Source organism: Dreissena polymorpha, chromosome 1 (genome assembly GCF_020536995.1).
Source record: "Dreissena polymorpha isolate Duluth1 chromosome 1, UMN_Dpol_1.0, whole genome shotgun sequence".
NCBI classification, from domain to species: domain Eukaryota; kingdom Metazoa; phylum Mollusca; class Bivalvia; order Myida; family Dreissenidae; genus Dreissena; species Dreissena polymorpha.
In genome coordinates, this window is record NC_068355.1 from 97,569,209 (window position 1) to 97,591,799 (window position 22,591).

Consider the following 22,591-nt stretch of genomic DNA (forward strand, 5'->3'; position numbering starts at 1 on the left):
TAATATTTCATAGTTTATTTCAAACAATTTTTACATTTAACAAATCTGCATAACCATAATATAAGTTAAATCATTCCAAGAAAATCTGATACTACGCTGGTAAAACAAAAGAACCACCAATTCAATTTTAGCCAAATGCCTAAAATCTATGTTATGTATGTTAGGAAATAACTTGCACTTCATCTTTCGCAACAAGCACAGAACATATTAATGTCAAAACAGTGTCAATAAAAATCCATTAAGCGCTTTAGTATGATAACAGTCTATCGGTAGAGATAGTCGGCCTCCAGGTTATTTGCTATGGCTGCTTCCCACTGATCACCATTGCTTAGCAACTTCTCTTTGTTGTACAGCAACTCTTCGTGAGTCTCAGTTGAGAACTCGAAATTAGGACCCTGCAAAGAAGAGATGATGAAAATGTTCTTACTTACATTCATGACAAGTGAACACCCTGGCAGCCACGTTATTTAACAGACCGGAACCATTTTCATACACGTCCAAGGTATCATTTTAAAAAATATATTCTGACAAAGTTTCATGAAGATTCATGAAGCCATATAAGGAAAAATGCCCAGCCCCCTGGTGGCCATGTTTTTCAAGCAACTGGAACCATTTTTAAACTTGTCCAAGATATCATTGGGACGAATCTTCTGACAATGTTTCATGATGATCAGACAAAAAATATGACATCTAGAGTGTTAACAAGGTTTTACTATAGTTATATAAGGAAAAATGCCACGCCCCCTTGGCGGCTTTTTTTTTTGCACCAACTGGAACCATTTTCGAACTCATCCAAAATATCATTGGGACAAATCGTCTTACCAAGTTTCATGAAGATCGGAAAATAAATGTGGCCTCTAGAGTGTTAACAAGGTTTTACTATAGCCATATTAGGAAAAATGCCCCGCCCCCTGGTGGCCATGTTTTTCAAACAAACGTAACCATTTTCAAACTCATCCAAGATATCATTGAGACCAATCTTCTGACCAAATTTCATGAAAATTGGACAATAAATGTGGCCTCTAGAATTTTAATAAGGCAAACTTTGACGCCGCACAATGCACGATGGACAAAAAGCGATCACAAAAGCTCACCAATAGCACATTGTGCTCAGGTGAGCTAAAATGCACAAATACACACATTCAGCTACACTCAACAGGACCCAAACAAACTAGTAAACACTAATGATTTACTCATATCCAATGCTGTGGGAATGAAGGAAGTAAATTATTTGTTTACACATAATCCATTTAATTTTAAAATAAAATCCCCAATAAGTATCATGGAATCATGTACTTATTAATACTAAGATGAAATTCTGTATACATTCTGTCTCCAATTTATTTCACTTATGTCAATGACCTGTGAAATCCAATTAAGAGTGCAAAAACCAATCAGAACTTATACTAATCAAAATACCCATTATATGGCTGAGTCTTTGATCTTTTGGATACCTTTCACTCATTTTGACTTATTTGACAATGTGTGAAAAGTGCACACAATTTGTAATGTTTCATTATTAATGGTAGTGAAATATGTTATCTAGAACAGTTAACTAACCTAGTCAATGACCAACATAATAGCAATGCAATCTGATTAAAAACAGCATAGGCTAGTGTTGTGTATTGAGCAAATGTAAACAGGTGGTCTTAACAACTTGACCACATGACCAGTACCATGTGTTTACCACACAAAGAAGTCAGGTATGTAACAGACCATAATTTCTCTCCAACTTTGGCCACTTGCCAAGATAATGACCAGTATCAGATGGGCTTGTGATCTGTTGTAAACAGTGAACACCAATCCATGTAATACTGACCTACCACTTGTACTATCTGCTTTGGAGGTAATAAAGTATGTACATGCATGTACAAATGAGACACTAAGTTTATAACATGTGCTCTCCCAAACCTGACCAGAAGAGTGGGTTGAAATTTACAATCTTTACTAGGCTTTTTAGGAAATATGATCTCTCAATGTTTGAATAGAAAATCCCAAATTAAATTTTCTTTACACTTGTGTTATTTTAGGCTCTACAGTGCATTTGTACATGTACAGTTATTTTATGACATAGAAACGATAGGTTTATTAAGTGCATGCAAACTACTGTCTTTATGTACACCACATTTTATGAAGGAAGTCCCAGGTTTATACAAGGGAGTTAACTATTCCAAAGTATGTAAAGGTTATCTTTCTTTAACATTTTTGCATATCAGAACTAGACTGTTAAAATGTGTTCACTATATACATGTACATATACAGAAAACTGCCCCACCCCCTGGCGGCCATGTTTTTCCACCCATCATGACCATTTTCTAACTCGTCCGAGATATCTATAACATTGATGTTTAGAAAAAAATTATGATGATTAGGCAAAAAATGTGACTAATAGAGTGTTCACAAGCTTTTTTACCATATAAATTTAAGGAAAATGATCCCCCCCCTTGCGGCCATGCTTTTTTACCGATCCAAAACATTTTCGAACTCAAGGGTCATATCCAGAAAATTTCATGAAGATTAGACCAAAAATGTGACTTCTAGAGTGTTCACGTTTTCACTATATACATATAGAGAAAACTGCCCGGCCCCCTGGCGGCCATGTTTTTTCACGGATCTGGACCATTTTCGAACTCGTCTGAGATATCAATGAAACCAATGTTTTGACCAAGTTTCATGATGATTGGGCAAAAATTGTGACTTCTAGTGTTCACAAGATTTCTCTATAGCCATATAAGGAATACTGCCCCGCCCCCTGGCAGCCATGTTTATCAATGGACCGGAACCATTTTTGAACTCAACTAGCATATCATTAAGACCAACATTTTGACAAAGTTACATGAAGATTGGGCATCAAATGTGACTTCTACAGTGTTCACACGATTTTTCTTTTTTAGACCTAGTGACCTAGTTTTTGACCCAACATGACCCAGTTACGAACTCAATCAAGGTATCAATAGCACAAATGTTCTGACCAAGTTTCATAACGATCCGACAATAAATGTGGCCTCTGGAGTGTTCACAAGTCAAATGTTGACGGCGCACGACGGACAAAAAGCGATCACAAAAGCTCACCATGAAGCATTGCTAGAGATAACAAGCGTATGTACGTTATTGCCCAATTAAACCAAAAATGTAATTAAATTCAAAATAAAGCATACAAAAACGCAAATATAAATTTCATAACGTAATTCCAGTAAAAACCATGCGTCACTAAACGCAATTATTACAAACATAGGGCGTTTTTTTAGACTGGTTATTTCCCGTACAAAAATGTACTGAATAGAATATATGCGGTCCTATGAAGAAAAGAAGGCCGTCTTTCCAGCGGTTATCAATCTTTGGGGTATAAAATTATTGTTATTATTCGTAAACCCATCTGATTTCTACTTTCATTTTCTTAAAATATCAAAATGGCCACTCGTGGCCGTAGAAAGAGAGTCCTCAAACAAACAAACACTTTAGACAGGTATTTACCCCAGAATATTGGGGAAACCGAAAGCTTCTGTGCTGGTTTGCTGCAAGATATGTTGCAAGACGTGATCATTTCTCCAGTGAATGTAGTTCGCCCAATATTATCGGAGATTTTGAACGAGGTTGTTAAGCCCAAAAAACAAGTTATGGGGAGTGATTTATTTTTCACATGCACATAATAATATAGTACCCTTAGTAGATTTTTATTATATTATATATGTTATTACATAAATTACCCAATTGAGTTAAAAACCGAGGGTGAAAAACCCAAATAAGCTCAAAAGTAGGGGGTGAAAAGTGTGCAAAAACTCTATTGAATATACAAAAACCCTATTGTTGTCAAAACAGGGGGTGAAAAACCCAATTACCCCAAAAATTATCTCTAGCCCTGTCAGGTGAGCTAAAAACATGCATTATTCACACCTCAGTATGGTATACTAACTTAAGACAGTGATGTTTATTTACCTTGTAAAGATTTGCAAATACTGAACGTGTATTTTCTACAACATTATGAAAACAATCACCATCAACAATTGAAATTCTATTAAAACCAGACTGGCTTTAGATTCAGTAAAATATAAAACTTAAAGTTAAATGCGCTTCTGTAATTGGATTTTAATTTAAAAATATGAATTATTAAAAAAAATATTTGCAGAGGTTGAAATACTGATTCAATATAAAGTGTGTTAATCATTAGTGTTTGTTTTCATCTTAAAATTTATTTGGAATTAATTGCAATTTAAGTTATTGCCAAAAGACAGTTATGGTTCAGAGACTTTAATGACCACGACTCATATTATGATAAGATAATCATCTCCTGTAAATAAAAAAACTCTATTTTGAATCAAACTGAAGCTCCAAAGTACACAACTACAGCGCTCAACATTAACGGTTGTCCTATTGCCCCTGGCAAGTTAAAATTGGGTCCGGGCAAGTTATTTTATAATCTAGTTGTCCGCCTTGGCAAGTGCAAAAAAGAACAAAGAGCATTTAATTTAGACTTTAATAAGAATTTAATTCCTGTAATCATTTTGTTAAAATATTGTGCAAAAATAAAAAAGATTGTGTGGTGTATCATTTTGATCTTTATAAAAAAATATGAGGTTTACAGTTAATGTGATATTTCCTGTTTGGGCAAGTGGCTTTACGTTCAGGACAAGCAGATCTTCTAAATACTTGCCCGGCAGGGCAAGTTGGTTTTTAGGTTAATGTTGAGCCCTGAACTACAACAAATCGCAATCTCAAACATAGTTTTAACAAAAAGTTTTGACTAAATAGAATACTTGCCACATTTAAATTTTAATATCCATTTGTTTTATATTGTTTAAAATTTCAGATTAAAGGCCCGATTGACATAAAAAATAGTTCAATGCATTTAAAAAACGCTTTCATTTTAATGACAGTTAAATATGTACATGTATATGTGACTAAAACCTCTTTAGTTTTCAACAAATGCAATAAATAATGTTTATGTTCCAAAGTCCTTTTAGTGAATCGAATAAAAATGTATGCTGTACTTATTTCATTTACTCTTTATGTTAATCCAAAATCTTATCTTACTTAATTCAGTGCTTATCTTTGTAAAATAGTTTATAGGATGATCATCAGAAATTATTTGAGCATTATTAATCTTTTTAAAAGCTCTTAAGGATTTTGTTCAACCTCATGACTTAAGAGTTTGTTCCTACATCTTGAGTAAATGCTATTCTACTAATCAAACTCACGTTCACCGATATGAATGTTACAAAATGGACCCTAGTTTGGACAATAACCATAGCATTTGCCGCCAGTGCTTTGATGACTCTCACCTCAACAATGGCGTCCACAGGGCAGGCCTCCTGACAGAAGCCACAGTAGATACACTTTGTCATGTCAATGTCATACCGTGTAGTCCGCCTGCTGCCGTCGGCACGAGTTTCTGCCTCGATGGTGATGGCCTACCGAAATGTTTAATTACAGTTGAAATAGTGATCAAATTTAATAATCAAATAAATAATTTATTGAATAATATTTCTAACTCAATTTTGAGAATGACACTTAAAGTAACAAACAATCTCCTTCTCTAACTTAGTACTAAACCAGTATGGACAAATGTAAACTACCAATGTATTGTTCTTTTGAGTACATCATGTGTTTTTGAACAGTGTTTTGCTAAGACCAAAATTAATCATAGAGGTAATGGATTTTTGAATATTGATAAGGTATGAATATTAAAAAGTACATCACTAGAGAAAAACTGTGTTTAAAGATTTTTATTAACAAGAGCTTTGTGACTGACAAATATTATAGAAGTCCAAAACCAGATTAATGTTGTTGGAGTAAGATCCTGACCTCCATACATTTAATTGAACTACTTTATGTACCTTTTAGTTGTGGCAAGATGCACATTTAAGTTTTCAAAATTTTTCAAAACCATAGCAAACACAATTTAAAGAAAAAACCCATCAACAACATGCATATTATCCGATCAGTTTCATTAACTAAGCTTAGGTACTTTTGGAGTTTAAGCAAAATCCAGATTTTTTTAACAGACAAAAGATAATAAATCAAAAGCAAATGACCCTGTTACTCTCAATGATTGAGAGCGATGGCATATTTCGAAACAGTTGCATAAGAAATGTGCAAGAAGTTGGCTCCTAAAACACATAACATTACAGTTTGCTAATGAGGATATAAACATTATGTGACCAAGTTTGGACGCCTTTTTACCTGTGCAGGACACACTGCTTCACACAGCTTGCAAGCAATACACCTTTCTTCACCGGAGGGGTAGCGTCTGAGTGCGTGTTCACCACGGAAACGGGGGCTGAGGGGACCCTTCTCGAATGGGTAGTTGATGGTTGCTTGCTCCCGGAGCACCATGCTGTTGGCGATACTGAATCCTGTAATAGGATGACCGTTGCTCTGATGAAACTGGGTTAAATGCATGTGCGTTAAGTGTCATACCAGATAGGCATGTGCAGTCTGTACAGGCTAATCAGGGAAAACACTGTCTGTTTTTATATAATTTTTATTTTAAAGGGAGTCTTGTCCAGTTTAGTTTGAAAGTGTTGTCTCTGATAAGCCTGTGCAGTCTGCACAGGCTAATCTTGGATGACACTTTACACACATGCATTAATTAAGTTTAGTTTACCCTGATTGAGGTCCATAAACATATGACATACAAGGGTTTACAATAAAGAGATCTACAATTGAATAAAGACTACTCCTCTTCCTGCTGCTCCACTTCACTTTTCGACAAGTGTGTGTGTTGCAAATATTAAACAAGAGCACCGCATAACAGAGCCACGATCGGCTGCGAAAGCTTGTCAGAATTTTTTTTTTTTTTTTTTAGAGGTCACAGTGACCTTGACCTTTGACCTAGTGACCCAAAATGGGTGTGGCGTGTAGAACTCATCAAGGTGCATCTACATATGAAGTTTCAAAGTTGTAGGTGGAAGCACTTTGATTTTAGAGGCAATGTAAAGGTTTTTGTTAAAGTTTTATATTAGAGGTCACAGTGACCTTGACCTTTTACCTAGTGACTCAAAAATGGGTGTGGCATGTAGAACTCATCAAGGTACAACTACATATGAAGTTTCAAAGTTGTAGGTGGAAGCACTTTGATTTTAGAGCCTATGTTAAAGTTTGATATTAGAGGTCACAGTGACCTTGACCTTAGACCTAGTGACCCAAAAATGGGTGTGGCGTGTAGAACTCATCAAGGTGCATCTACATAATGTATGAAGTTTCAAAGTTGTCGCACTTTGATTTTAGAGCCAATGCTAAGGTCTTAGCACAACGTCTACGGCGGACAAGCTGGCTATGACAATAGCTTGGGGTTTCTCCGAAAACAGCCTCGCTAAAAATGAAAGACAAATTCAATCAGCTGTGCTTTATAACCCTTACTATATACATAACAATTAATTAAGCATATAATTAGGATAGTCCGGCCTTCATCTCAGTCTTTTTTAGTAGGATATGTACCTTATGTGTTTCACAGAACATTCATATGCTCATGGAAATACACTTCTAAAATGTCATGAATGGAGAATCATAAATGAAGTAATTCCAATGGTCAGATAATCAGATGCTTATAAGTTACATTGTTACTAGAGTTATTATATGTTCAGTTAATATTATGGCAACTAAATACATCTATCTCAATTTTATGAGCACAGTTAACCTTAACCAGATATAATGATAGGGTAACTTTATGATGAAATATTGACACAACCCACCTTTAAATAGTTCTGCAATAAAAAAGCCAACTCCATAGACATCAGCTGTTTCACGCAGAGTACGATCAGTTGGGGCCTTCTCTTTCAAACTGACATCAACTGAACAGAAAAATATGATGTCATGAAAATGGGTACACACTTTCAGCCTTGAAACCATTTCCTAACAAATCAACATTTATTACAAGGTCAATGCTGCTTTAACCCTTTACCACTTAGATAAGAATTTTCATGCATTTGTAGTCCCTTAGAAAATTCTATTATATTTAAGGCCTTTCTTACTAGATTCATTCGTTTAAGGCAACATCTCCAAACTTTAGATACTGATGAGCAGCAAACAGCATTAAACCTGAACAGACTGTGAGTTATTCACATGCTGTTCTGGTTTTATGCCGTTTGCACATAGCCATTTTCACTTTGCTTCTGAGTGGGAAAGGGTTAACTTACATTTATGCCTCTGAACACATTTGATTACGGCATGTTTTGTACAATCATATTTGTGTGTTGAAATTATCAATTTAATTATAATATAATGTGAGTAAAATGAGACTCATGCTTTGATTAATCTATATTACTAAAGTAGTAGCGTATTGCGACTGTCACTAAAAAACTCTTATTCCAAAAGGACATACAGAAGTCAAGCTACCGGTATTTATCAACAATTTTTCTTTCAGTCTTTATGCATGAAATCATGACTGCTACTGATTTATGATAACCCGATTCTAGAAAGACACAATACAGTAATGGATAATATTTACATCAATAATGAGGCTGAATGTATAACGACACTCTTACAAGGCAAAATTCATTTTGACAGACTCTGTATTATAAATTAATACTTCAGAATATCAAATTTTCAGATGCAAAACAGAACTTTTCACTAAAACAATCTAAAGTACTTTAGTTTAAAGCTGTAGGACCAGTTATTAGATAAAGAATTGAGCTCTCAGGCTCCATTCATAACAAGACTATTGCCAAGCAATATATGTCCCCTACTGGCTCCACCATTGTGAGAAATATATTTAAAAACAATTTACATATATATATTTTTGAGGTAACAAGGGCTGTTTGTAAAACATGCATGCCCCCCATACGGGCTCTCAGTTGTAGTGACAGCCATTTTTTAAATATGCTTTTTGTCACTGTGACCTTGACCTTTGACCTAGTGACCTGAAAATCAATAGGGGTCATCTGCGAGTCATGATCAATGTACCTATGAAGTTTCATGATCCTAGCCATAAGCGTTCTTGAGTTATCATCCAGAAACCATTTTACTATTTCGGGTCACCGTGACCTTGACCTTTGACCAAGTGACCTCAAAATCCATAGGGGTCATCTGCGAGTCATGATCAATGTACCTATAAAGTTTCATGATTCTAGGCATAAGCTTTCTTGAGTTATCATCCGGAAACCATTTTACTATTTCGGGTCACCGTGACCTTCACCTTTGACCTAGTGACCTGATAATCAATATGGGTCATCTGCGAGTCATGATCAATCTACCTATCAAGTTTCATGATCCTAGGCATAAGCGTTCTTGAATTATCATCCGGAAACCATTTTACTATTTCGGGTCACAGTGACCTTGACCTTTGACCTAGTGACCTCAAAATCGATAGGGGTCATCTGCGAGTCATGATCAATGAACCTATGAAGTTTCATGATCCTAGGCCTAAGCGTTCTTGAGTTATCATCCGGAAACCACCTGGTGGACGGACCAACGGACCGACATGTGCAAAGCAATATACAACATAATAACAAAATGAAATGACGAACATAATGTCCATATTGCCATCTATCTAAGTTTCAAGTTTCATGAATAAATATTAAAAACTTTTGAAGTTATCGCAGGATCCAGAAAAGTGTGACAGGCTGACGGACTCACGGACACACAGAGCGCAAACCATGAGTCCCCTCCGGTGAAACCGGTAGGGGACAATAACAATTAAATAACAACAATCCCCTGATGAAATGGCTATCAATAGACATGAAATATACTACCTGTACTTATATACAACAATATACTATTTACTTTATAATAGTAAAATACACAACAACTCAACAACTTTAACCAATACTTATGTTACTCTAATATCTGAATGTTCCAGCATGCAATTTCCTATTGTTACATGTATATTTTGATACTAAGAGATCCTAGCTGACTGTGCTTACTGAAGTCTCCCTTTCCTTGCACTGTGTTGTACAGACATCTTGGCTGCAGCCGAACAGCAGCCTGGTAAACTGTAACAGGTAATTAACATCAGTGTCTTTTAAAGGGATCTTTTCACGGTTTGGTAAATTGACAAAATTGAAAAAAGTTGTTTCAGATTCGCAAATTTTCGTTTTAGTTATGATATTTATGAGGAAACAGTATTACTGAACATTTACCATAGTCCAATATAGCCATTATATGTATCTTCTGACGATTTGAAAACCTAAAAATTATAAAGCGTTGCAACGCCAAACGATTGAATAATTTGGAGAGTTCTGTTGTTGTCGTTTAAATTTACGAAACTACGAAGATTGCTTATATAATGTATAAAATTCTGATACTGTGCATACCCGGCAGAATAGCCGAGAGGGCTAATGCGTTTTTACTTCAGACTAACTCCAGGACTCCCGGGGTCACTGGGTTGAGCCCTGGTACCGGCTACAATTGTTTCCTTTTTTTAATTTTATTCTTGAATTTTTACTGGAGCTTTTAAGATCCAATGTTTACATTTATCAATTATAAAGCATTTAATGACAAACTTCAAAATACATGTATGCCAAAATCTGTGAAAAGGCCCCTTTAAAATCCATTTTGGGAATGAATCCTAAGCCTGTTGGATTTGAAAAAAATCATATTGTTTTGGCTAAAATTTGGAAATTAGTGTAAACATCTTTTTGCTAACAAATTCTTTAAAATTGAGGATATAAGTGACTTTATCTTATACAGCTTGATGGGTGATGAACTGAATGTTGAGATATTATTAATTTACACATTTGTTTTAGTCTCAATATGGAATCAGCACTTAAAGCAACTAAAAATCATATTGAGTTACTAATAGTAATACTTGAAAGCTGATAGCAAAGTTAGTTAAAACATATTTGTCCAAAAAATTTCAAATAAGGTATTGATTTATAAAGACTGTGGTATGAATTAAGAGTTCACTACAATATTATCCTTGAAAACATGTTTGTACAGTAACACATTGAGACATTTTTAACTGGTTGGTAAATAACTCGACTAAACAATGTATATTGGGGTGTAACTATAAAGCCTTTCTTTTAAATTTGTTTGTGCACCATAAGTTATGTTATGTATTCAGGGCCCTCTCTACACTTTGGGGGATTGGGGCCCTTAGAGGGGGGAATTTCGCGTCGTTTTTGGCGAAAAGGGGAATTTTAGAAGATCTTTTCACCAACCATTCAGCACCTAAAATTGCTATATTTTAATGTGATTTAGATAAATATACATTTTATCAAAGGTTAGTAGCACCATACCAGCTGGCAACTTAGGGATACAAGAGTGCCATGATGGCCCTGAATCGCTCACCTGACTAACCTTGCTGCATCAACTTAAATTCTATCAGACCCATATACAATCCCAAGCCAGATTTCATTAATTAATACATTCTGACAAAATTTCATTAAGATGGGAAGAAAACTGTGACCTCTTTCATCTACACAAGGTTTTACTAGAATTGGCCGGTGACCTAATGTTTGAAACCAGATGACCCATATCAGTCATCCGAAATCAGATATTTTCAAGATAAACATTCTGACCATATTTCATTAAGATCAGATGAAAACTATGACCTCTATTGTCTTCACAAAGTTTTTCTATGATTTGACCTAGTGACCTATTTTTTGACCCCAGACGATTTTATTTTTGGATGAAAACTGTGACCTATACTGTCTACAAAAGTGTGTTTTTTACTTTGATCTAGTGACCTTGTTTTTGACCCCCAGATGACCCAAATTCAATCCCTATCCAGATTTTAACAAGACAAACATTCTGACCATTTTTCATTAAGATCTGATTAAAACTGTGACCTCTACTGTCTACACAAGGTTTTTCTATGATTTGACCTAGTGACCTAGTTTCAGACCGCAGTTGATCCAAATACAATCCCAACCCAGATGTACATCAAGATAAACATTCTGACCAAATTTCATAAAGATTGGATGAATACTGTGACCCCTATTGTCTACACAAGGTTTTTCTAATATTTGACCTAGTGACCTAGTTTTTGACCCCAGACGACCCAAATACAATGCCCACCCAGATTTCATCAAGATAAAACATTTTGACCAAATTTCATAAGGATTAGATGAAAACTGTGACCTCTATTGTCTACAAAAGGTTTTTCTATTATTTGACCTAGTGACCTAGTTGTTGACCCCAGGTGACCCAAATACAATCCCAACCCAGATGTCATCAAGATAGAAATTCTGACCAAATTTTATTAAGATTGGATGAAAACTGTGACCTCTGTTGACTATACAAGGTTTTACTAATATTTGACCTAGTGACCTAGTTTTGACCCCAGATGACCCAAATACAATCCTAACCCAGATTTCATCAAGATTAACATTTTGACCAAATTTCATAAAGATTGGAGTAAAACTGTGACCTCTACTGTCTGCACAAGGTTTTTCTATTATTTGACCTAGTGACCTAGTTTTTGACCCCAGATGACCCAAATACAATCCCAACCCAGATTTCATAAAGATAAACATTCTGACCAAATTTCATAAAGATTGGATGAAAACTGTGACCTCTACTGTCTACACAAACAAATTGTTGACGGAAACATGCACGCACACACACACGCACAACGGACGCCGGACATCACACGGTCACATAGGCTCACCATGTCACTTCGTGACAGGTATTTTGATATTTTGTATAACAAATGGACAATTAAGAGTGTTCTGGGAGGGGGTAGCAGCTGGAGAAAGACGAGCAGCAGATGGGGGGGGGGGGGAGAGTTGCCAACTGCCAGTGAAAAACTCAACTGCTTAAGCTTTGTTTAAAAAAATGCTGTCGGATATTAAATGTCATCGCAATGCCTACTTTTAAATTCGATACCCATTTACTAATGCCGTTTACTGGTTCTTTAAAAAGAATGCAAAAAGTCCCAGAATCAAGTTATCGGTAATGGGGCCATGCATAGTTGAGATTGACCGTATTGTCATAAGAGATGTTCAGTATTAATTGGAAGTAAATCGGTGTAGAAATGAAAAAATTCATGTATAATAACATTAAACAAGAGATGTGTTTGTCAGAAACACAATGCCCCCTACTGCGCCGCTTTGATTTATTAAAAAAAAATTATCATTGGGCAGGTTCATTAATTACCTCCATTTAAAGCTTATTACTTCCTTGGATTTGTTTTTTTGACCTTTGACCTTGAAGGATGACCTTAACCTTTCACCACTCAAAATGTGCAGTTCCGTGAGATACACATGCATGCCAAATATCAAGTTGCTATCTTCAATATTGCAAAAGTTACATGTATGGCCAATGTTTAAGTACATAACATAAACAAAACATGTCAGAGGACAGCGCTCGACTATTTGAGTGCTTGACAGTAAAACGTAAGCCATCATGGGAAAATTGTTCATATTCAATAATTTATAAGACGATCTTTTTAAAAAAAAAAAGGAAAAAAAAAATTGGGGGGGGGGATAGGGGGGTGAGAGGGGGGTATAATGTGGGATGTGGTAATTTATTAGATGATGTTTAAAAAAAAAAAATTGGGGGGGGGGGGATTCTGGGTAGGGGCGTGGGGTATTGTTTGGGTGGAATCCATTGTGGTATTCAGGTAAGTGCTGTTTTGTCAAAGTAATAATGAAATGTGTTCATTAATAAAGAAGTTATGGCAATTTAAGCAAAATGTTCAATTATCTAAGTGTAAAAGGGGCCATAATTATGTCAAAATGCTTGATACAGTGGTCTGCTCTTGTTTATAGGTTGGGGTCATGTTGGTAAACAAGTATGCAACATATAAAAGCAATATGTCAAAGGATATAGGAAATATTTGGGGTAGTACGCAAACTTTAACATATATTTATCAATTATATCCATATTCTAAGTATAAAAGGGGCTATAATTATGACAAAATGCTTGATAGAGTTGTCTGCTTTTGTTAATAGGTTGGGGTGATGTTGGTAAACGAGTATGCAAAATATAAAAGCAATATGTCAAGGGACAATGAAAATAAATGGGGTAGTTCGAAAACTTTAACATTTGCTGCATATTCTAAGTGGAAAAGGGGCCATAATTATGACAAAATGCTTGATAGAGTTGTCTGCTCTTGTTTATAGGTTGGGGTCATGTTGGTTAACAAGTATGCAACATATAAAAGCAATATGTCAAGGGACAATAAAATAATTGGGGTAGTACGAAAACTTTAATATTTGCACGCTATATAAACAGCACGGAACACCGGGGTGAGTAGGATAGCTCCACTATATATATTTCATATATAATGGTCGAGCTAAAAATGAGTGAAAATCTCTGACCCAGCCCCATCTCAACCCCCATAACTTTTTACCGAGGGGTCAGATCACAATTCCAAATAGTGCAGGGTCGCACATATGCTCATAGCTACCATGTGTGCAAGTTTCAAGGTTCTAGTGCTTGTAGTGTAGTAGGAGATAGCAAAACGGGTGGACAGACGGCGGAGATAACCACAATATCCCACGCTTTTCAAAAAGCCTCGGGATAATAAACCTAATACATCGTGACAAACACAATACCAGTTATCATCTACATCGATTGGCAATTTATTTGTGGAAAAAAACTCAAAACAAAAACTTAACAAAAGTAGACTAATGCAAAGCAATATATCTCCCCTACCGGCTACACCATTGTCAGATTTTTTTTATCTGTTGCCATAGCAACCACAATTTTTGACATAGGAAAAAATGAATTGATGTGCATTATAATGTCCATATTGCCATCTATTCATGTTTCAAGTTTCATGAAAAACTAGAAATGGCGCGGCAGAGGCCAACGCGTATCCCCACGCCGCATGTTTAACCCAGGGTTGGTAATGGGGCCATGCATAATTGAGAAAGACCGTATTGTCATATTGTCATTATAGAAGTTCAGTATCAATTAGAAGTGAATCGGTGTAGAAAGGAAGAAATTATAGTAAAAGGCAATTTTGGGTGGGTGTGGTCTATGTGGGCAGGGCGCCACAGGGTTGGTAATGGGGCCATGCATAGTTGAGATTGACTGTATTGTCATAAGAGAGGTTCAGTATCAATTTGAAGTAAATCGGTGTAGAAATGAAGAAGTTAATGTAAAATAACCTAAAAAAAATAAGTGAAAATCTCTGACCCTGCCCCACCCCAACCCCCATAAATTTTGACCCAGGGGTCAGATCAAAATTTCAAATAGGGTCGCACATATGCTCATAGCTACCATTTGTGTAAGTTTCAAGGTTCTAGTGCTAATAGTGTAGGAGGAGATAGTGGCCAGGACGGACAGACGGACAACTGGACAGATGGCGGAGATAACCACAATATCCCCACGCTTTTCAAAAAGCTTTGGGATAAAAATAAAGAACTTTTAAAGTTATCGCAGGATCCAGAAAAGTGTGCAGGATTCACCATTTTAAGCAGTATTTCTAGTCTATTTGTTGCCATAACAACCAGAATTCTTGATGTAGGAACAAAATGAAATGCCCTGCATAATCTTCATATTGCCATCTGTCCATGTTTCAAGTTTCATGAAAAAATATGAAGAACTTTCAAACTAATCGCAGGATCCAGAAAAGTGTTACAGACTGACGGTCCGACGGACAGACGGACCGACGGACACTTAGAGCGAAAACTATAATTCCCCTCCGCTGAAACCGGTAGGGGACAAAAAACGATATCAAACTGAAAACCGAAGTTTTTAATAAATGATTCAATCTGTTCCGGGGAAAGCTGGTGTATGACAATCGGTTGACTAGACATGAGATCCGGAGAAAATTGATAGATTACATTTGTATTTTCAAATTTAGAGCACTCTGCATTTTCCATTACAAAAACTTACACATTTTCATGAACTATGTGGTGAACTATGGAGCACACCACACCATATCAAGTAAGTTATTTTAATAGATCTATCCCGGATAAGCACTAGTTTAGAAAAACCCACTTATCACCCCGGTACAAACAACGCTGGTCCATTAAATCAACCAATCATAGCTTACTTTAAATTAAAACGGTTGATACGGTGTGTGATTTTGAAAGGATTATAAATTAGTCATGTTTATTTGTACCAGCAGATTAGTGAGTTTTTCCAAAAAAGCGTGGGGATATTGTGGTTATCTCCGCCGTCCGTCCGTCCTGGCCACTATCTCCTCCTTCACTATAAGCGCTAGAACCTTGAAACTTACACACATGGTAGCTATGAGGATATGTGCCACCCTGCACTATTTGGAATTTTGATCTGACCCCTGGGTCAAAAGTTATGGGGGTTGGGGTGGGGCCAGGTCAGAGATTTTCACTCATTTTTTAATGTTATTTAACATTATAACTTCTTCATTTCTACACCGATTTACTTCAAATTTATACTGAACATCATTTATGACAATACGGTCAATCTCAACTATGCATGGCCCCTTTACCTAACCTGGGGCGCCCCGCCCACATAGACCACGCCCACCCAAAATTGCCTTTAACTATAACTTCTTCATTTCTACACTGATTTACTTCAAATTGATACTGAACATCTCTTATGACAATACTGTCAATCTCAACTATGTATGGCCCCATTACCAACCCTGGGGCGCCCCCGCCCACCCAAAATTGCCTTTTACTATAACTTCTTTATTTCTACACCGATTTACTTCAAATTGATACTAAATATCTCTTATGACAATACGGTCAATCTCAACTATGCATGGCCCCATTACCAACCCTGGGGCGCCCCCTAGGTCAAAGATGTGGCGTGGGGATATGCGTCAGCCTCTGCCACGCCATTTCTAGTTAATGTTGCTAATATTACCGATTAAAATGCCGCCCGGACTCTGGGCGGCACGTTTCTATGAAAGATCTTGTTGAAAGATCAGTTGCAACTCCAAGCGACCTGGAGGGTCAATAGCTTGGAGTTAGATTATTGCAACTAAACATATTATTGCAACTAAACATGTTACATAATGTCATTAATGAAACGTCAGATCAATGAATTGATAGATTTGTGGTGATTTTAAACCTACCACCGTTCTTTACTTACGTTCATTTTCCTTTGGGTATATTGTTCCTTTTAGTTAATATATTAAGTGTCCATTGATTTCTGGTTAGCATAACTGAGGTTTTATTCATACATGACATACGTCCCGGATTGTCCGGGACAGTCCCGGAAATGAAGAACTTGTCCTGCTGTCCCGGAAATCTGTCAAATGTCCCAGAATTTACAAAATCCATATATACATGTACCTTATCTTAGGCTTAACTGCACCTTGAATCTGTGTTTATCTGCAGCGTCTCCATGACAATGCCTACCCGAATAGGCAGACTACGCTACGCGTCAAAATCGATCAATTAACAGGGGTTTTGTTATCATATCGATTGTCTCACGTTCGCGGTCAAACCGAAAAGGCGGCATTGTTAAGTGTGGTTGTTAATTGACTTTAATCTACTACGTCATTATTTCCCACTGCTTCAGGGCAAAGGATAGTTGTTAACACATCTGAAGTCCAACATCGCTGAGTAAAAAATAAAAGCAGTTTATGTTCGCACGTTTAACCAACAAAGTAGTTGAGTAAAAAAGTATGCATATAAAAACGTCATCCTCACTAGGTTTATTATTGTCTTGTTCTAAATGTTATAAATGAATAAAGGCGTATCAACAACTACGCGTTACACACCGGTCTTAATAACAATAACGCAGTGACATCACCATCTATGTTTAGAACGCTTACACTGAAAACACGTGGCTTGTATCTAGTAACGGGAGTAGTAATGTTTAATTTGACGTTAATAGATCAAGTGTATTTCCGATAGGCTTTCGAACTTTTGCAATTAACGATGCGAAACAAAAAAAAACGTACCAAAAATGCATATGTCTATAAATATCGCTACATTTTATACATGTCCCGGAAAATCGGCAAAAGTCCTGGACAATTTAACTCAATGTCCCGGAATTGGTCTGAAAAATTATGGCATGTATGTTTTATTCATTGTTGAAAATATGCCTAGAAATGTATCGTTGTGTGTTGTTTTTATATCCATTTGTTTAATTAATGTTTATTACGTTGAAAAAGACCAGAACCTCATTATTATGCTTTATAATTAAGTCAAACCACTATAACGTAGATCTCAACTGTATCACTATGGAAATGTACGAGTAAAGCCGCATGAGCAGAAAGTATAAAAGCGCGCGTTTCTTCTATGAATAGTCAGTTGTACTACCGACTTCGTCGAGTTAACATCGCGAAAATAGGTAATTAAATTATGTCATTAACAAACATTAGGGACTTTAGGCACATAGAGACTGGCTATCCTCTTCAAACGTTGAGCCTTGAAGCTGGATTCCTACCCCTCAGCAGCCCGGGTTGCTCATAGTTGATATATAAGTCACATACCTTCACACAACACTACAAGGCTCCATACCTAGGGTAACGAGTCACACAGACTCCAGTGATTTTTTTTGATTTTTTTGTTACAGCCTGTGCCATTTGGATTGGGAAAATTAGCGCGATAAATCATGGTTTTGGGAAAAAAAGCGCGATAAACCATGAAATTGGAAAACATTATAAATATAATTATAATTACAGAATTAAAATTATTAAAGTATGTTTGACAGCATTTTTATATTATAAAGTGCTAATTTAATGTGTTCTTACAATGAAGACAATGTTAAGTTAATATCCTTCCACATGCATATTGAACTTGCAATAATCTATATACATGTAGATTCTTAAATATACCATTTAATCATAACCTCTTTAACAGTAAGAATTTAATTCAGTATTTTTTTAAAATTAAATATTATATGGTGAAAACATAAACAAATATATAAAAAAAACACGCTTTAGTGGTCTTGCTATGTCAATGATGTATGAAATGGAGTTAAAATAATTTATTTCATTTCTTTACCTTTCAACATCTTGCACTTGACATCCTCCGTTCAATGCTATTTCAGTAAACTGTAAAGCGTGACAAACATAATAAAGCAGAATATGCATATGAATCTGATTATACACAGATCCACTAACATATAAATCATATCATGTTTGTCTCTTTCCATTACCGAACGATACTCATCTTAAATGCATTTACTTTGTGAGTACCGGTAGACTAACGCCAATTTCCCAACAATGATTTCCGTGATGCACATTCACTGTGAAGATTTCTAATAAATATTTGTTGTTTTTATCTCAAACGTTGTATTTTGCGTTAATGGACACACGCATTAAATTATTCCGTAATAACCATATGATATCCGTTGTTAATTTGAATGTAATTTATCATTTTTGCTGCTCATCGCAAATTTCTCATCTGCTTGCCGCCATCGTGGACGTGTGTAAAAACTGGCGTTTACAATCGGGATACATCGACTATCGTTGGTATCCTCCGCAATATTGAGAGAGATGTGGATAGCAATGTAAAAATCCTATTCGGCTAAATGCGCGAACAATACGTAAGTCAGTTGTCGTTCGGCGACGAATTGACAAGCTCGATCGGCACTCGTTTAAATGATTGCTAAATTACATTGTAATCTTATTGGGTTTATTGGGAAAATTTTGTCTTTTTTTGGGAAATTTTTATCAAATTTTTGGGAAAAAACGTCATTTTTTGCAATTGGGAAGCAGCCGAATATCGGCTGTAATTTTTGGCAAAAAAAATCACTGGACTCAGAGTCATAACGAAGTGTTCCGAGACATAGGTCTCCATATATAGCTCCGAGACATAGGTCTCCATACAACGTCCTGAGGACACAGGTCTCCATACATAGTCTCGAGGACATAGGTCTCCATACATAGCTCCGAGACATAGGTCTCCATACATAGTCTCGAGGGCATAGGTCTCCGTATATAGTCCCAAGGACATAGGTCTCCATACATAGTCTTGAGGCATCATTCTCCATACATATATTCGAGACATAGGTCTCCATACATAGGCTCGAGGCATAGGTCTCCATACATAGTTTCGAGGCATAGGTCTCCATACATAGCTCATACATGCCAGACGTCCCAATCTCGGCGGGACAGTCCCGCTTTTGGGCCCTTTGTCTTGGCGTCCCGATATGAGACGATTTGTCCCCCCATTCCTTAAAAAAACGATGTACGGTCTATAGGTTCCCAATAAAATTCCCTATTCAAGCTCTGTTTCGCTAACACTTACCACCGCTAATCCCTTTATTGCCCCCAATTAACAATCTGATTCTACTTCTCGTGTGTACCAGTGTTATTTATGACACCTTATCAGCGATTTATCGGCTAATTATTGATTTTATCAGGCCATGGTGGTCTTCAAGATAGTGGTCGCTTATTGCTATCGATAGTTGTATTATACTGAAATAAATGTTGAAAATGTGTTTGCTTTTGTCTTTGTTTGAAACGGTTTACAAAACAATTTTTTTGTAAAATTAATTCTACGTCATTAATGAGTCTTTAACATTCAATGTTTAGTTCAAAAATAGAGGGATAATCCGCATGTGCAATATACCAAAATCGCAACAAACAGTCCAATAAATGATACCCATCCTGTCTAGTGTAATTGGGTGTTATTGTAATAAAAACAACGAGGTGCTATGCATGACAGTTTGACCCTACTCCAATTAAGCTAAAAGCAACGAGGTGCTATGCATGACAGTTTGACCCTACTCAAATTAAGCCGCGACAATTGACAAGTAAGTTTACTGTAACCCGTACTTTCAGTGTACTGGATAGCCTCCCCTGCGTTAATGTTTGCCATTGAAAGTAATATAATGAGTATTGTTGTCGTAATGTTCCAGATTTTGTACTCTAAAAAGATTAATATTATCTTCGTTGTTTGCTATTGTCTTATTTAATAAAACTGTTATTGTTATGTTTTAGATTTCATGCTTCATATCAGATGTTTCATGTCTTGAATAAAAGTATCAAGAGTGTTTGTTAGTTTGATATTGACTACAGTAAAGGTGGAATGTCCTGCTTTTTGGTCAAATGTCCCGACAATTTTTTATGGAATGTCCCGCTTCGGACCTAAAAAATTCTGGCATGTATGATAGCTCCAAGACATAGGTTTTCATACATAGTCCCGAGACATAGGTCTCCATACATAGTCTCGAGGCATAGGTCTCCATACATAGTTTCGAGGCATAGGGTTCCATACATAGTCCTGAGACATAGGTCTCCATACATAGACCCCGAGGTCATAAGCGTAAATAGTGAGGTTCGAGGTCATATGATTATAGCATTTGATTTACTGTTCCAAACCAATTATTGAATTAATAACCGATCGTAAAGCAATGTAGCTTGAGGAAAATTATATACTATTGTATGGTGCTTTGAATTACTAAACATGTTACATAATGGCATTAATGACTAATGTAATGCAATAATTAATTTCAGATTCTCATCTGAATATTTGATAAAAAAAGGTCGTTTTCCCTTCAATGCCAACACAGTTAAGATGATATAGTTATAATAAATTGACAGCTTCACGTCATAACTAATTATTTCAATAAATGTCAATATAATTGTATTTACTTGGCCTTGGTGCTAAAAAAATCCTTCCAAGGGCAGACATTGTGGAAGATTCTAAAAGGGAGATAATCAAAGTTACAACAACAACAGACAGTGATCAGGTTAAAAAGAAAAATGTCAAAAACATCCAATATTTTAAGAAAAACTTTACATTTTGTCAATCAAAAGCATTTGATATGTCGAAGTTGTTATTCATCAAAACGATTTGCGTACAAGTAAGTTGATGGTTTGTTTAGGAAACCCATCAGTTTTATTTTCGTAAGTTGAAAGGTTACATACCACAAATACAAACACTTATCGATATTTGAATTTCAGGGGCCTTTTCAGGTTATGGTAAATTGAAAAAAATAAATAAAAATGGTTTCAGATTCGCAAATGTTCATTGTAGTTATGAAAATTGTGAGAAAACAGTGATACTGATAATTTAGCATGCTCTAAAATATCCATTATACATGTATGCATCTGTTGACAATTTAAAAACCAGAAAATTATTCACGATTTCGACATTGTTAAATCACGCGTAACGAGACTGCCGAGATAACACGAGATGAAGGGTTCGGGGGGGTTCTGACAGTATTCGCTCTACGGTAGACACCTTACTTATCCGATATTTTGACTTTATAAATAGAATAAAAGCGATAAATTACCGATTTATTACTAATAAAAACAATCATTATTTTTATTATAACGTTCAACGACCATCTGCTCATTAATAGTATCATTGTTATTAACGGCTCCGTAATTAACTACCGGTACCATCAAAAATAACAAGATCATACCTTACTCATGTTACTGTTCTGTGTGCTGAATGTCAGAAATTAAAACAACCCCAGACTATTATAATTTTTGAGTGCAAGTTATACCCACCCACTAATTAAAAATAAACATTTTTATTATATTAGCTCATTTTTCTAAATTTTCAGAAATAAAAACCAATTGGTATTTGCACATTTCAGTAAACATAAGACTACTTTATTGTTAAATTTGTAAATTGTATAAGAATCTATGTATTTTTATTACTTCTGTTGCAAGCCCAACTTGTTGTGCTTTTAAAATACATAAAAATCTATTGTTGACAACTATAATATTATTTAAGATCATAATTAAGCAAAAGCAAGTCCCCGATTCCAAGCTTACCCCGGCCAGTTAAACCGGTAGAGTGCTGATCTCTGACTCACTTATGGGTCGGTAAGTTTAAGCCTCAACTCGAGTTCATCTCTT

General features: G+C 35.9%; 2 protein-coding genes across 2 annotated transcripts in view; one reads left to right on the top strand and one right to left on the bottom strand.

The window, feature by feature from the left end:
• On the bottom strand, positions 1-21,456 carry LOC127841682 (NADH-ubiquinone oxidoreductase subunit 8-like). Its single transcript, XM_052370735.1, has 6 exons — positions 21,374-21,456; positions 9,861-9,929; positions 7,692-7,790; positions 6,181-6,353; positions 5,280-5,408; positions 1-395 (listed from the first exon to the last, which is right to left on the bottom strand). The coding sequence occupies exons 1-6, from the start codon at positions 21,411-21,413 to the stop codon at positions 264-266; spliced, it is 642 nt and encodes a 213-aa protein (XP_052226695.1). The 5' UTR covers positions 21,414-21,456; the 3' UTR covers positions 1-263.
• Positions 21,424-22,591, top strand: part of LOC127841653 (polymerase delta-interacting protein 2-like) — a 22,062-nt gene continuing 20,894 nt past the window's right edge. Inside the window, exon 1 of the mRNA XM_052370660.1 lies at positions 21,424-21,585. Within this exon, the coding sequence (XP_052226620.1) occupies positions 21,485-21,585 (101 nt within the window). The 5' untranslated portion in view covers positions 21,424-21,484. The remainder of the gene's footprint in view (positions 21,586-22,591) is intronic.